We start from the raw sequence: 16,690 nt of genomic DNA on the forward strand, positions 1-16,690 counted from the left end.
TCTATGACTTATTTTAAAACAATGGCTTTCACTAAGCCAATGAGAAAATTCCATTTCCTAAATGTCTCCGAATTAAAAAATCTGATTAAAAAGCGAAAATTGAGCTTCTTGAAAAGTTTGCAGTATGTCAGCTTAATGTTGAATTTCATGTTCTTAGAGTCTATCGTCTATCCAATCTGGTGTACAGACACACAAATTCTTTATTTTATTATACGTATAGATATGCATGACAGCTTTTGATTCAACATTTGAATATTTCATCCTCACAAAAAAAGAAAAACTTGTCAAACAAGCGCCGTAGCATCGCGATCAGTTATCTTTTTTCATTCATTCATTTCATTTTTATTTTGCGTGTTTACACTTAGAGAAGAATGACTACCATTTTCCAAGCAGAAGGAAGATTATTGGCACAATAAAATTAAAGTTAATATCGTTTCTAAAATCTGGCTTATGCATTTGTTTAAAACTCTGGAAGGATACAATTCGTTACGCATTCGTTACGACACACACATATCATGAAGTGGCTCGCTGGATTAGTATTTTGCCGTATGTAAAATTCTTGACATTTATGCTTATTTGGATTTAGAAATTTTTTAATAAAAAATGCAAAGCGTTGTAGAAGTCACCATGTTTTAGAAGAAAACAGTAACAATTACTGTTTCTTGGAAATGGTCACAATTGTAACTCATTGTATCTTTCTAATTTAAAAGCAGTAATATACTTTTTGAGCTAGAAGCTGTGAGCTCAAATTGCTAATTAAATTTATTTTGTCAAGCTTATAAACAGAAATTTAATAAAAATCTATTACTTAGTAGTCTTAGCAGTCTAGTCTTACTTGTCATAGAAGAAAAGTAGGGAAAATTAATATTTTTGTAATAGGACACATTCGAAGCTTGAAATGTTAATAAACAATGCTGATTTAAAAATATATCCTCCTTTTTTTAATTCAATTTGAGTTCGTTGACTTTTAATCATAGGAAAAAATAATATTGAAAACTGGAAATTAAAAGTAGGAAGGAAAAAAAATTTCAAGAGTCATTAATTCAATAAGCAGTCAAGAGTCATAATTAATAATGAAAAGTCAAAACCATTTCCAAAGTTTTTTAGATGTAAGTAATATCTACTTATTAAGTAATAAGTAAAAGTAAGTTTGTCTACGCAATAATTAGTAATGAAGCTTCATAAAGTAATGAGATAAAATTTCAACTTATGTGATCAATTTGTTTTTCAGAAATAAAACTGTATATAACATATTCCCTTCCAAAACGATTTAGCAAATAATTTTTCAATAAGGCAACCTTCCTAACTAAAGATTTAATTTATTATGGTTCACATGAATTCCAATTCAGTTAACTGATTATAATAAAATAATCAGGAAATATTTTAGCCTTAGAAGCGGGATAAATTAAAAATAAAACTATCAATTAATTATGCATGGCTAGTATATATTTGATTTATTTTTAAAGTTTTTTTTTAAATTTAAAGACACAATATATCTTAAAAGCTAAGACATACGGTAATCTATAGTACCCAAATTATATATCGTGTTCTTTAAAAAAGCGATGTGAGTTGGCATTTTAAAATTAATTGTTTTATTTATTTCTTATTTAAATAATCAAAACAATAATATTAGAAATATTGAGATCCATATGACTCCTGTTACAACATGGCCGGAAACAAGTTAGCGTATACCACTTCCGTGCAAAGTCTGTACTTAACGGAAATCAAATAAGAAATAAAATAAATAAAACACTCAGTTTTTATTATGTTTTTCCCCCTTTATATTTCGTGTTTGCATCTTCAAAAGTGGCTTCTCTTTTATATGCAGTATATTGATTAGAATATTTTAAGAATAACTGCCAAATTTGCTGTTAAATTTGTTCAAAAATTTTTGAGGGTTCAATTCTTTCGGCGCTTAAAAGACAAAACATCATGAAGTGGTTCACTGGATTAGTTTTTTGCGGTTAGTATATTTTTTTTGTCGTTTGTTACATTTTTGTTTAGAGCTTTAAATATATTTTAATAGAAAATACATCACTTGTTCAATGTAATAATTTTTTAAAAGAAAGTTATAAAAAATTATCATTTTTAGGAACTATAGTGCTAGACGTCTCATTTTAGTTAGAAGAAATTTATTTTGTGAAACTGAAGCTTGTAATTTTTATAAAAAAATTGAAAGTGATGTTCATTTATTAAAAGTGATCAAATCTTAGAAAAATACATTAAAAATTAGTATTTTTTGGAGGTAGCCATGTTTATACCCTTTAGTCACATTCTATGAATCAGTGAATAGATTTTAACATAGAATAATATCTATGAAATGCAAGTAAGAAAAATAATAGTAATAAATAAGTAAAACAAATAACAGTAATAAATAAGTGAAAAAAATACAATACTAATTAAAAGTCTCCACGTCTAATGAGAATGCAGTTAAAATTAATGTTTTTTAAGTTTTGCCACTTTTTGTGCTCAAAATCACATTATAAATTTGAACAAGTAAATAGATTATAGTAAATAGAAAATTAAGCTCATATTAGTAAATAAATTCATTTTGTAAAGCTGAAGTTTCCATAAACTGTAGTACAAAAATATATTATTTAATAAATGTGACCAAGTTTAAAAGAATATAGTAAAGATTAACATTCTTGTCCCGTTTGGTGCTCAAATTCACATTCTATTTTTTTCAATATTAATTTTATTAGAGATAAAGAACCCTTCTCGCTTATTAAATTTATTTTGTGAAACTGAAGCTTACATACTGTAGTAAAAATGCTTTACTGACCACGAGTTTTAGAATATGCAACTTTAAAACTTAAAATAAATAATACATTAATTAGAATTAAAAACTTAAAATAATAAATAATGCAAGGATCTTAAAAGTATGAGATTATTAAAACAGCTCGGGAATACAAGATCGTAAGTTTTCCAGCTTCCAAAATTTAACCCAATAGCAAAGAATGAGTTTCGGCCTCAAGCTCTTGTAGAATATCAGTGGCATGTCATATACCAAAAGTATACTAAAATATTTGAATCAAAAAGTTTTTTCTCATAAACCACTTGAACTGACCCAAAATGAATTACATATTGCGTACTGAAAGTCAAATTTATATTTTTAACATCGGGTTCTTCTTTAGTAGTAGATATTTTTGATCCTTAAATAAATGAGTTAAATTCAAGAAATGTGGTTAAGATAGCAACCTGACATCGAATCACAATAGCTATTAGTAATTAAATCCTTATTTAAAATCTAGGAGTTGTGTATTGTTTTTAATTTTTCCCCATAATTCCTATTCGAAGAACAATAATTACAACTAACTAATCTTCGAAGAAACTTTTTTGACTAAGCATCTATGCTTACTGTGTTAAGGAGACCAAAAATATTTTCTACGAACACTCTAACGGCAACAAGACTCTACCTAATTTAAGACGAAATAATTTAATTGTAACCTAAAATCATTTATGTCAGAATTGTTGTAAAATGCAATGCGGATAAACTTACCTGGGAAGCCTAGTTGGTAGGACGTTGGACTCGGGTTTGCGAAAACGGGTGTTCGAATCCAGCTGGATGAAGAATCCCCATGCATTAAATGGTAACTGGTGCACGTTAAATCTGTCGAGGTCACATAGTCCTCCAAGTTCTCATAACAAATCTGTACCTCTTGGGGTACTGATCGTGCTCTGGTTCAGGTCAAAATTACGATCTCCGGATGAATGAAAGGTGCGTAAATGAGACCTCCTTGTAAAACGAGTAGTTACGTGTGTGTTTGGCAAAATCGTATTTTTGGCCATGGATGGCTTCACTGAAAAATAAAAAAACCCATCCTCTGCCCTTAAAAATCCGCTTGATATCAAGCAAGCTTGCTGATATTGGTAAGTGGCATACGTAGCAAGAACAATACATTTTTCAAGGTTTCACCTCCGACTTTGATTTTTTCACCAATTTTCTTGATTATTCCTCCACCACTTACATTCTGCAAGAAAACAAAAAATTCCGCTGTAAGTTGATAATAATTAATTTTATTTATTTTTTTATCATTGCATATGAGAAGTCTACTCCAGTAATAAGTTTTAGGCACGAACATTCATGTTATCATAGTAATTTTGAGTGCAACACAAAAGGTAATGTGGTTCTAAAATCTATCGAAGCCAAATTATTTTTGTGGCAGAAATAGTTTTTGAAATTGTTTCGCGCTTGAGCTACTCTGAGTAAAACACCACGAAAACTTATTGTTAAACAAACTGCATTGAGAATTTATTCGTCTACTTCTGCGTACATCAGTCTGCGTAGGGACCGAGGGTGTGCGGTATTGGTCCTCGTGCTACCGTAAAGTGCTCGACTTCGCGCGCAGGTCGTCGGGCTACCGAAGCGGGGGTGCCATCCCCTCCGCAGAGGATCAAAATTGTGATGGTATGTCTTCGGCTCATCCTCCGGGATGTTTCCCAGACCGTCGCCAATAGCCCATTGTGCAGCTCTAGTGCGACGTAAATTAACAACAACAACTTCTGCGTACAGTTTTTATCAATACTATAGTATTGACGAAACCAAACATAAAAAGGTAAACAAAATGATTTATTTATATAAATGAATCACATGTTTCAGTTGTTCAAAATACAAATACTTATTTAGTACAAATATTTTATACACTTATGCTAAACTTTTAGCCTTAACAAGAAAAAAAAATTAATAAAGATTGCAAAATTCTTAAAAACGGAAGAGAGTGAACTAGAACAGTGACTTAACTGTCGAAAATAAGGCTATACAAATATCCTAAAATGGATTGCCGCATAAGTTATGCTACTTTCCAGGTAAGTAATGCCATCTATGTAAACAATGGTTGAAGCTATCTTGTATGGCTTGTTAATAGTTCTGGTTCTATTTAATAGAAACCAATGCGCAAAATAAGAATAAATACATGTTGAAATAATTTTAAATTAAAATATACAATAAACCATGTACAAAAAAAATTTTATGTATTCAAAAACGTCTTTAATGAAGGAATAAAAATGAATCGGAAAGTAAACAGAATTTGGATTAAAACGATGATGGTTCTTTGCACTGGAACTTATAGGGGAATTTAAGAAATTTATTGCATCGTCAGACATAATATTAAGTACTATATTTAGCAAGAAAGTGGTTAGAATTTTGATAATTAATTCAATTTAGTGACAAAATGACTATAAATTTTGCTTTTAAACGGTTGAAACTTGCATCGTCATCATAGAGGAAGACTGCACATCAGTGCTTCTTGCAAGTCTGGATTCCCATTAAATAATTTCATCCTCTTAGACGTAAATGCGAGTTAATAAAAAGGCAGTAATTATAAAATGAAATATTCAATATTTGAAAAACATGTGTAACAGCTTTTATTGTTGAATATTGGTTCATTTAAATGAGTGTGATGAATATTATCAAAATTTCGATGATATCCCATAATGACCTTTAAAACGACTCATCGCGGCATTTTATAAAATCATCCTCCTCATAGTTGGACAGACAGCCTAAAGTGAGCCCATGCCTGAAGATTTCTCCATACCGATTCATCTTTTATCTCCAATTCGTTTCATAAACTGCCAAAAAATCAGACTCCACCGAATTAGCTTTCTCAATCACCGCCCTCCCAGCTTTCGTGTTCCAGTGGGTTTAAAAAGCAATATCTTTTTTTATTGTATTCTCATCACTCTTTCGAATCAAGTGGGCCATCCAATTCATTCTAGTTCTCTTTATGTATTAGACAACACCAGGTTGTTTATAAATCTTGAACAGTGTGAAATTAAATCTCCTTCTCCAGTTATTGTTTTCCTTTACACCACCAAATATACTCCGCAAAATCTATCTCGCAAATATTGCTGTGACGGAAGTTTTGATTCTCCGTCAGTAGCCGCCAATATTCGTATAGTGGAATTCATGATTCTTCATTTAGGCCATTAATAAAAGTAAATGGATGAAACAAAATGAAAGTCTCCAGGAAATTAACATGAATCGTGAATATGAAAATCCAATTTATTAAGCAATATTTCTTGAAGACTGTAGAGAATGGCCATCAATACAAATCATCATGATAATTACCAATTATCAAAAATAAATCCCTTGAAGGGATCAAGGAAATATAACTTCCACATTAAGAAGTTTTTGTTACGATTGCATATCTTTTTGAACCGTTAGGATGACTGGGACAGGAACCCCCCAAAGGGGACTCCTAGTCATCACAAATTTTGAATTCCAAGTGAATATAATTAATCCCAACGGACGTAGAAAGTATGGGTTGGAGATCCATAATTTGGCGATTTATTATAATATATCATAACCAAAACAAAGCCAACTAGCATATCAAGATGGGTTTAAAAGAATACCTTGGCGATCACGAGTCGCCAACAAATTTATGAGAATTATTGCAACCATTCAACCGAAACATTTAGCAGTTGGAAATTTAGACTAAAAAGTTATAAATAGATTTTTGTTTTCGATTAGAGGCGACAGTGAATGAATAAGTCTGCATAATAATGAAGTAAAAGTATACGTTACATTGATTTAGAAGAGAAGAAATAGATATTTTATGTTCATTTAAAAAGATTAAGTTTTTGATTTATTTTAAATATAATTCTTCTATTAATAAAAATAAGCTTAAGCAATGAAAGATATTTTAAAAGGATAGAAAATAAATATGTAATGCCAATTGTGGCATCACAATTGCGATACAATTTTTCTCCAGTTTTGACATTTTCCAGGCTTCAGAAGCATATATCATTGCAGGCCTGACGAAAATTTTGTAAATTAGGAACTTTAATTTTCCAGAAGGAAACCTAGATATCATAAATCTTCTCAGCCCATAGACAGTTAGACTCGCCAGTTAGGTTAGACATTATTTGATAGTTAGAGTCGGTTTTTTATTTCAGGGGACATTCTGTTATCAATAGTAATAATTGATCCTATGTAAGTAAGACTCCTTACTGTTTCAAATATATAAGAATCTGTCACAAGAGAGGAGTGTGGGACTTTGTTTCTTGAGAATAATATGTATTTTGATTTTTCTACATTCATGACTAAGACCATTTGTTTCGCAGCCACCTCAAGGGCAAGAAATGCCTCTTTCAGGGCAGAAAAAGGAACGAGCTATTACATCAAAATCATCAGCATATACTAGCATTTATAAAATACTTCATTTGATAATTTACCATTATTAATTTATTAATTGCTTACATAACTTCATGTTTCAAGGAATAATAAATATATTAATATTAAAGGCATAATATATTATTTATATATTTTATTTGGACTTTAAGGAATTTGATTTAAATAAAGCCAATTACTAGTAGTTTCTGGAAGAGAAATAGTGTAGGTCAGTCAGTTTAATTTATTCCCCAGTATAATCTCGCTTAAAAATTTTCAACAAAAATATGTTATAATAATATGTTACTAATACAGTGATTCTCAACCTTTTCTTCGTTGGGGCACACTTTTAACGATTTCGAAATTTGACGGTACACAATGAAAAAAATTAAATTAAAAGTTGTTTAATTACCTATTTTACACTGTGTTAAATAGTTTGTGATAATAATTTTGAATGTGAAATAAAATAATATGTACTTCAAAAGCACATTTATTAAGGGATTAAATATTTTTTTTGACCAATATTTTATTAGTTAGTAACAGTTATTTACTTTTTGCTAATTATTAATTGTTAGCTTGTTTTCTATAATTATTAACTGTTTTTTTTGTGATTTCTTGTTAACTAGTTTTTTTTGCTAATTATTAATTGTTAGCTTAATTTTTGTTAGTTATCCTTTGTTAATTTGTTTTTTATATATATTTGTTTTTTTAGTTATCCTTTGCTAATTTGTTTTTTATTTATTTGTTTTTTTTAGTTATCCTTTGCTAATTTGTTTATTAATTGCATAGCTTACTTTAATGTTTATCTCTTACGACATTTTTTAAAATTTTGTGTCATATACAATTTAAACACTTCCATCTTATTTTAAGATTATCAGCGACAATACAATCGCCGTCAAAGATGTTCACGTGGTTAAAGCTTTTTCTTTAATTTAAACTTTACTCATAATAAAAAAAAACATTATAATTTTTATTGTATCATTTCTAATATTTGGTGGCACATTTTAAGAATTTGGCGGCACAGTGGTCGAGAATCACTGTACTAATATGTTACTACTATGTTACGAATAATAGTAATTATAAAATGTTACAGTGGAAACAGTGCCGAATTTTTCTTTCAGTATTTCGAGGAAAACAAATGAAAGAGTAAATGATAATAAAATGAAAAAGCTACATGAAATGCAGAGTATATGCAGCATAGCAACTAATTGAAATATTTCGTTCTCGGAAAGCGTTTTTATCAGTTTTATTGTTTTATTATTTTTATTTTTACGTTGCGTATTTACGTCGACGGGAATGACTTCGCTGTTCAACCCTGACTGAAGGTCATTGTAGCTATCAACGTAAATATATGAATTGTATCTTTTTTTTTCACAGCTGTCAATTTTCATTTTAAGTTTGCATAAAAATCTCTGCATATTTGATTCTTCACTCATTCACTACACACAGACATCATGAAAGGGTTCAGCGGATTAGTTTTATGCAGTATGTATGATTTTTTTTAAAATTCATGTATATTTGACTTTAAATATATTTTCATTGAATTGTTTCAATTATTAGAAGTTAAATGAAGAAACAATATTAATATTCTTGTTGCTGGTCATATTTTCTGCTCTATGTTTCATTCCAAATTTAAATGTGAAAAAAAAGAGTGAGTGAGTGACATCGATTGTGTCAAAATTAGTTTTGCTTTCTAGCGGACAAACTCAGAATTACACTTTATTAGTCAAGTAGAAAGATTTGCCTTATCGGCGTGTTGTTGTTAGTTAATTTATTTCACAGTGTCTGTGTTGATAAGTTTGTTTTGCTTTGTCAACTCTCTATTGATCTTATATTTAAAAAAAAAAGCAATTTTTATTTGTATCATATTTAGTTCATCATATTAGTGCAACTAATTATATGTTTATTGAAGATTTATACCCTAACAAACAATAAGGATTTAGACCAATAGTAGCACTGTTCTGTTTTGTTTAAATAGCATCCACTCTCAAGCTCTACCATCCTGGTATTCCCTGGTACAACCGGAAACTACCCCGACCGGTTAATACCCCTCCCCTTGATGTGTGTCTATGTTGGCTGGACTCACGAAAACTGCAGAACAGCTAATGAAAAAAACAACTATAACTAAGGCTGAACAAATATTTTATGGGCCTCAGAACAGTATTTATTGTGGACCCTTTCCTCAAAACACAAAAAGCTTCATTTTTTATATTTTGTAGAATTTTTGAAGATCCTTTATAGAAAATTGTAGTTTTCTTATCGATATAAAGAAATGCTATGCAATTTTTTAAAAAAAACTGATTTATAAACACTATATTTCTGTAATGAATTTTGGTTGGGATCCTCAGTCCAGGATCTGAGATAATTGTCTCTCTCCCCTTTCCTTGAGTGCGGCCTTGATTACATCACATGTAAATTACATACATGTTTTTTTTTCTTTTAAATTGTCATATAAGGTAGAAATGTCTGTTGTTTGCCCCATGAAATTCTAGTATTTATAAATTCATTATAGAGTTAACATGTGCACCCCGTCTTATTTCTGGTGTGATAAGACCGAACTATTTGGCGTTTTCTAAAAAAAATAATAATTTATAATAAAATAGTATATCTGTGAATATTTAGGAATGATATATTAAACACAACTAAACATGAAATATCTTTATCAAATTTGGCAGTTTCAGTATCGAACAATTTTGCTCCAAGAGGCCTTCAAATCTTGGCTACCCTATCCAACCCTATGTTATTCGTGTTTTGTTCTGAAAGTCTAAGTTATGGAAGTAAAGTTTTGGTTTAATTTTTTAACGTATATTTTTGCTTTTTGGTCAAAGGAGAATTAGAATTATGTGAATAATCTATAGTATTAACTGCGGCTGATATATTTATTAGTCATCAAATACAATAAATACAATTAAATAAAGTTTTCTTTTTTTTTCTTTTTTAAATACAGTTAACCTTTAATATGTCTCTCAGGAATCCCTTTCAAAAATGAAGCTGAAAAAATACTCATTAGGAGTGCAAATAATGCAAACAAATATTTAAGTGAGAAAAAAAACAGAAGTGATTTTGAAATCTATCAAATCACTAGGGAAAAAGACGATACAGAAATCATGAAAACATGTTTCATTGAAGAAAACAGAAGTTTAAAGGCGATTATTATGAATACCTACTAGTTTAATTTAATCAGTTAATCAAACTGGTTTTGATATTTCTCCTCCCAGTTTCTTAACAGTAATTAGACAGCTTTCATTTCCTTTTCCTCAACCAAAATATTTATTTGAGAAAACTAATGTTCATATTTATTTTTTTGTTGTTGCTTTATTTTCCCCAAGGATTTTAAAAATGTGTACAAAGCCATGAAACATCTTGTATATTCCCGCAATATTTAGATCAAAAATATTTGAATAATTTTGCACCTTTTTATCATTGGAAATAGTAAGTTTTGAATGAAAAAACATTGAATCATCCTTTTGACTTTTTGGCAAACATATAAAAATTGAAATGAATGATATTTTGTGAAACTGATTTGTGTTCTGTCCGCAATAATATCAATCTTTTTTTATTTCAGTTGTAGTTGGCTTGGCCGTTTCTGAAGAAGAAGTTGACTATTTATCAAACTATTATTGCTATTTGGCTAAAGTGTTTAAATTCAGATTGAATGCTGATTATAGTGGAGGATGGTGCAAGTGAGTACTTTCTTGAAATACGTAATCGCAACTTTCTTTTGTATCATACAAAAATATTTTTGGTTCAGAACTTGAATTGAAATTTAGAGGAATAGAAAGTGTAGACTGAGCGGCTACTTTAATCCCGTTCACTTAATGCAATGTTTGGCCCCATTTTGCCTTTAATACAGCTTTGGTCTTTTTAAGAGCCATTGATAGGTCGCATTAGAAACCATGTTTGAAAAAAAAACTCATTTTTTAAACTGTATGAAGCTGCAGGATTCTTAAGGAATGGCTTTTTCTAACTTCATCTCGAAAATGCTCGAAAGAATTAAGATCTGGAGACCTTAATGACCAATGCAACATAAAGATTTAAAGTCTCTATTATGTTTCCTAGTCCTCTCCTTTACAATACCAGCAGTATGACAGCCTCCACTGGAGCCAATGGGATAAATCTTTGACTTCACAGTACGAGCGCAATAAAAAATTAAATATCAAATTACGGTAAAAAAAATACTGGACCCTAACTGCAGCCTCCATAATATTCATTTTTATCGCAATATTTTTTATAGTAATGTTCCCTGAAATATTTATTTACTACAGTGATTCAGTGATTTTAGAGTATGTATTGCAATAAAAATTACAGTATATGATATTTTATGTTCCGTAAAATTTTACGGTAAAAATGAACTTTTTACCGTAATTGGATCTGGAATTTTTTACTGCATACTTGTTCTCTAACGTTATTTAGCGATCCAGACTTATCTTAGCCAAACTCTTACATTCATGGCTTTAAAGTATGCCAGCCCTAAATAAAGCTCTAGAGGCATCACTGTACCACTTACTATCAGGCAATCATAATAAATAAGTCACTCAGTATAAGAAAGGCTCGGTTCAATGTTGAACCATAAAGTACCATACCTTAAATATGGTTAATAATTTTAAGAATAAAAAAAAGTACCATATTCTTTGTTAAAAAAATTCTGAAAGAGTCGTATTTTTTTAATTACTAGATATTATGAATTCAATTAATTAGTGTCATGAAGTCGTTAATGAATTAGTCTTGTTAATGAATAATTTAATTTTTAACCGTGGTGCATAAATTAGTCACTTAACTTGATCGCAAGAAAAAATAATGATATACGCTTAATACATTGTGTTACATTTTATCAATAAGTAATAACATTTAACGTTATTACGGTTGAATAAATTTGAACGCCATTATCAATCATTTGTTCGATATTGCGCTACAAAAATAAACCGAGTATTTTGACAAAGTATACTGCAAAGTATACTAAGTTGCCATAACTGGGCGATAATTCTGTCACAGATCACGGTACGGAAATCTCCCCTTTTTTATTTCTCACTGTGACAAAAGAAGCGGTCATTATTAATATTGACCGGTGAGTATTAATAATAACCGGATTTATAAACTTTAACCGTAACTATATTTGAACATATTAAAAATATTTTAAATATATTTCAAAAAATCACCAGAAAAGTGTAGCACAAATTATTTTATCCGCATTATTTTTGTAATTAGCTAATACTCCATTTCCAGATATGAACCAACTATTACGAAATATCAGATACAGGCCGCTGAAGAATGTAAAACAGGATTTGCTGATGTAGCAAGGAAATATTATGACAATTTGAATGAAGTGTGCACTGAAGGTATTATACTTTTATATTAAAAGATTGTGAACAACTCTTATCGTTCAATTGCTAGTTTTGCATTGTACAATAGCCTGTATCAGTACAGTTTGTATTTTAATATCAACAGTTTCTTTGAAAATCAATCAATAACAATTTTAAGGAAAAAATGAAACAGGTGCAAGTCAAGAGCAAAAATAACATTCAACAATAATTAACATGACATAAAATAATATAAGTGTTGAAAAAAGATGCGCTGTGCGTGAAATAAAAAACAAAACACATTGGATAACTTATTTTCGCGTACTGAGTGTCAGTCTTAATAATGATTTTAAATATTATATATTATAAATATTATAAGTAATTTGAGACGATGTTTTAAGTTTTGAAATCAAACACAAAAACATCTTTTCTCAATATAAACTTATCTCCCCCCCCTGAATTTGGACTCTTGACCCTCAATATATGAGGGTTTGCCGCAATCTGAGAAATATGATCCCAATACTTTAGGCAGGACAGTGGTTGAAAGTTTAAAACTTTAATTGCTAATTTTACTTTTTACATATTTCACTATATCTTGAAGACTTTGTAAACGAATTACAAAGTTTTGCATACAATTATAAAATCCTTTTATCCAAAATTAAATAATTATTGTTTTGCTCGCTACTTTATTTAAAAATTATCGAAAAAATTTGAATTGTAACGCATTAGAATTTTACATCATTTTAAATAATGTAATTTTATTAAAATATAAAATTTGAATTAATAGACGAGTTTTATAAAAGTTTTCTGAGGAACTATATGAAGAAACTTCTTTATAAGATCTAGTGATCAGACTGCGATTCAGATTAATAAATCTAACCTTTAAATATGCAAATTCTCTTGTGTATTCAATATTTTTAGTCACGTTGCATTTAGATTTTTGAACTTTAGAAAAGGAAGCAAGGTACTGCAATCTGGAATTTACATTCCAAATAGTTAAGGAAAGAGAGTGATTAAAAGTTTTGACTACTTAATGTTAATTTCCGCTTTAATGCATATTTCGCAGTATTTCTGAACTTTTGAACGTGGTTGTAAATATTGTTTGTCCAAAAATAGTTCAAAAATGTTTATTACATTTATTTATTGTATTTTTGAAAATATTTTTAAAAACTAATATACATTAGTAAAATTTGAAAACTATGAAGTACACAAATATTTTTATAATTTTGAATTATGTATTTTTGATTGAAATAACGAAATTTTGTATGATATCGATAACATACTACTTGAGATATGTAAAATACTACATTATTCGAAAGCTAATGAATTACGTTTGGTGGAATTTTGTATTTGGACAGCATTTTGCATATTTTGGGATTCAGTACAAATTACAGTACCGGTAACGTTCGTGCTGATACTTCTTATCGTAAAATTTTACGAAACAAAAAACCTTATATAATTTAATTTTTACAGCAAAATTGCTGAATTATATAAATATTAGAATAAAAATTCTGATATAAGCTTTTAAGGTAAGAGTGAATTGCGCGAAATTAACGAACTTTACAAGCTAGAATTTATTTCTGCACTTTAATTATGAATTTAGCGAGCTTTTAAAATAGTTTATTTTTTATAGTGTTTCGACAGCTTTTATATTTTTAATATTTTGTAAAAATTCTCATTCCATGTAAGCGCACACCTTGTACTATAAAAAGGGTTTTTAGGAATAAAATTACAAATTTTCGATACTGTGCTCGAACCACATACCATCCCTTTAAAATTTGCTAACTGCTGAAATAACATTGTTTTTCAAAGATTAGTCGCCCAGAAAAATGAAACGGGCACAGTTTAATTGCTTTACACTTGAAGTGAAGCGATGATTTTAAATTATATTAATCAACTTACCAGGAAGAATTATCTGGGCTTTGTAACGAACAAATTACTTAAATATTTTAAAAGTTGTGAAACTTTTTGAAAATCATCAGTTTGGAAAAAAGAATTCTACCTAGATAAAAAATTATCAAAATAATTGCCTTAATATATGTTTTTGCAAACTTTTATGAGTCCGGATAATCCATCATTGGAGTACGTTTATATATAAAAAAAATTAGACTACAAACGCTTTTCATTTTTCCAAAACTGTGGCTTTTCTCCTTATTGACGCTTTGCCCCATTTTCAGCTTAAGCGTAGACAGGTTGGCATTGAATAGGCTAAATTTGATAAGATTAATCATGAGTAACTCTTAACAAACTCACAGCATCTGCGAGAAACGCATGTTATTCTCAAAAAAAAGCATCATTTCATATGACGAAGTCTTTGAAAGACAGCCATAAACACGATCCAAACCCGTGGTCTCGTTCTCGAGTTATTAGCGAACCAGAGAGTGTTTCACTTATACATAATTTTTTATATATTTAGATATATATATATTTAGATATATATATATATTTAGATGTATATATTTAGATGCTAATCTTTACTTTCTTTAGGAATGTCAGAAAGAAGTAAGAATCCTAATTGTCGTAGTGCCACACATTTACCCTGATTTTATAAAAACGCAGCTTAGCTATATAGTTTGTATTTGAACAACTATGTGACTAAGTAGTCAAAGGTGTTCAACACGGAAAACTCGTATTACATTTTAAATTTAAAATACTTCTTTATTTTTACAGGTTTAAAAGGAAAATGTGGTAGAGATATGTTTACTGATATTGGAAAAGAATGTTTTCAGGATTACTATAATGATTTAGGAAAGCCTGGTTCTAATCCGTTTGACCCGCTTGAAAGCGAAAGAGTTTTGTGCAAGTAAGTCATTAATAAAATGTTGGGACATTTAGTTCAATTAATTTCAAAGACCATTACATATATGTTTTACAAATAACGTTTTCAACCTAAGCGACAAGCATTTTTTTCAAAATTTATTTAAAGTCAAATTTAGCACATAATCTTTTTATGAAATGTGCGAAAGGTACCGTTTAGTTTTAAAATCTTTTAATTTTTTTCTCTCCCTAAAATCATGATTCGATTTTCTTTCATTTTCTATTGAACCATACAAACCGTATACTTGTCATTGTTAAAATTTAAAAATTGGCGTTTCTGATGTTAAATATCAACATTAGGAATACGAATTTTTAATGTTGGCAGCCCTTTTTTGCAATATTACAATTTTGCAGTTGAACAACTTTTAAGAAATTTCTTAATTTACGACTTTTAAGCAATTCTTCTTAATTAACAACTTTTAAGCAATTTCTGTACGTCATCATTTTCTCTCTTATTACTTTTATTTGAAAATTAATTTATAGTACTGTTTTGTTATTCACTTTTATTTTTACTATAAGGCCGTGGTAGCGCAGTGGTTAGAGAATCGAACTCCGATCAGGAAGAACCAGGGTTTACAGCTAGGACCCACCGAGTACATGTGATGTACGTGCTCGTAAATTCCTGTGGTCGATCGCTGATCAGTACCATAGGTACAGGGTGGAGAAATTTCCTTCCCCATTAGATCCATGACACAATTGCGAAAGTGGCTAATTAGTGGTGATGCCATCCCTCCGAGAGATTTTGAGTTAATACTTACTTTCACCTTTGCGGTACTCTCTTGTCAAGCAATATGCGTATCTTTCTGACTTTATTTGTAAAAGCCAATGGCTTGCGAGACTGTCTTGACCAAGTACCATATGGAACAAAAGCAATACATTATGCTATGTTTTGTTTTTACTATACCACTGTTTCATTTTGGTATTATGACTACTTATGTGCTTGATACAGCATTGGGAGCAAAATGTATCTTTTAAATCCAATCAACCATTAACGATTATTCCTTTTCATTTGTTTTAGACACATAGACAAAATGATGGCCTGCCAATTCACAAAAGTGGAAGAGCAGTGTAAGAATGAGTATCCAGTTTTCCTCCGAGTTATGACGGCTTTCGTGAATCTACAACATAGTGTTTGTGCAATTATTCCTGATTCTTCTTAGAATTAATATTAATATGAGAAATAAAAAAAATGTTTTTTACTGAATATGTCTCTCAACTTTTATTAATTCTCGTATTTTTTACTCATGAAATACTTGATGTGTGTATATATATATATATATATATATATATATATATATATAGTTTTTAGTAAGTAAGGTTAATAAAGTGCCAAAAAGTACAAGCAATAACACATAAAACAAACGAAAATAAATAACGAATGAAAAAAAAGATTTGGACCAATACAATCAAAATTTCAGTGAAGAAATCCTTATTTTCCGAGAAATACAAACCGAGTTTTGATGAAATA

The 16,690-nt window shown here is 29.5% G+C and overlaps 1 protein-coding gene across 2 annotated transcripts; it reads left to right on the forward strand.

Annotated features, from left to right (window-relative positions):
* Window positions 1–1,816: 1,816 nt before the first annotated feature.
* On the forward strand, window positions 1,817–16,426 carry LOC107442831 (uncharacterized). 2 transcript variants are annotated; one of them, XM_087154232.1, is made up of 5 exons: window positions 1,817–1,963; window positions 10,674–10,791; window positions 12,332–12,444; window positions 15,076–15,208; window positions 16,241–16,426. In XM_087154232.1, exons 1-5 carry the CDS (start codon window positions 1,933–1,935, stop codon window positions 16,380–16,382), a joined length of 537 nt encoding a protein of 178 aa, XP_087010358.1. In that variant the 5' UTR covers window positions 1,817–1,932; the 3' UTR covers window positions 16,383–16,426. The 2 variants fall into 2 exon arrangements, with proteins under 2 accessions (XP_087010358.1, XP_087010357.1); XM_087154231.1 differs by lacking the exon at window positions 1,817–1,963 and adding an exon at window positions 8,551–8,593.
* The last annotated feature ends 264 nt before the right edge of the window (window positions 16,427–16,690 follow it).

This window comes from Parasteatoda tepidariorum, chromosome 10, assembly GCF_982258835.1.
Source record: "Parasteatoda tepidariorum strain Cologne lab strain chromosome 10, Ptep-v5.0, whole genome shotgun sequence".
In the NCBI taxonomy this organism is placed as follows: domain Eukaryota; kingdom Metazoa; phylum Arthropoda; class Arachnida; order Araneae; family Theridiidae; genus Parasteatoda; species Parasteatoda tepidariorum.

Bases quoted from the DNA above. Each gene is read 5' to 3' on its own strand.
- LOC107442831 (XM_087154232.1), top strand. From the start codon at position 1,933: ATGAAGTGGTTCACTGGATTAGTTTTTTGCG. The intron at 10,792-12,331 runs GTGAGTACTTTC...CTCCATTTCCAG, and splicing joins TATAGTGGAGGATGGTGCAA to ATATGAACCAACTATTACGA. The intron at 12,445-15,075 runs GTATTATACTTT...TTATTTTTACAG, and splicing joins GAATGAAGTGTGCACTGAAG to GTTTAAAAGGAAAATGTGGT.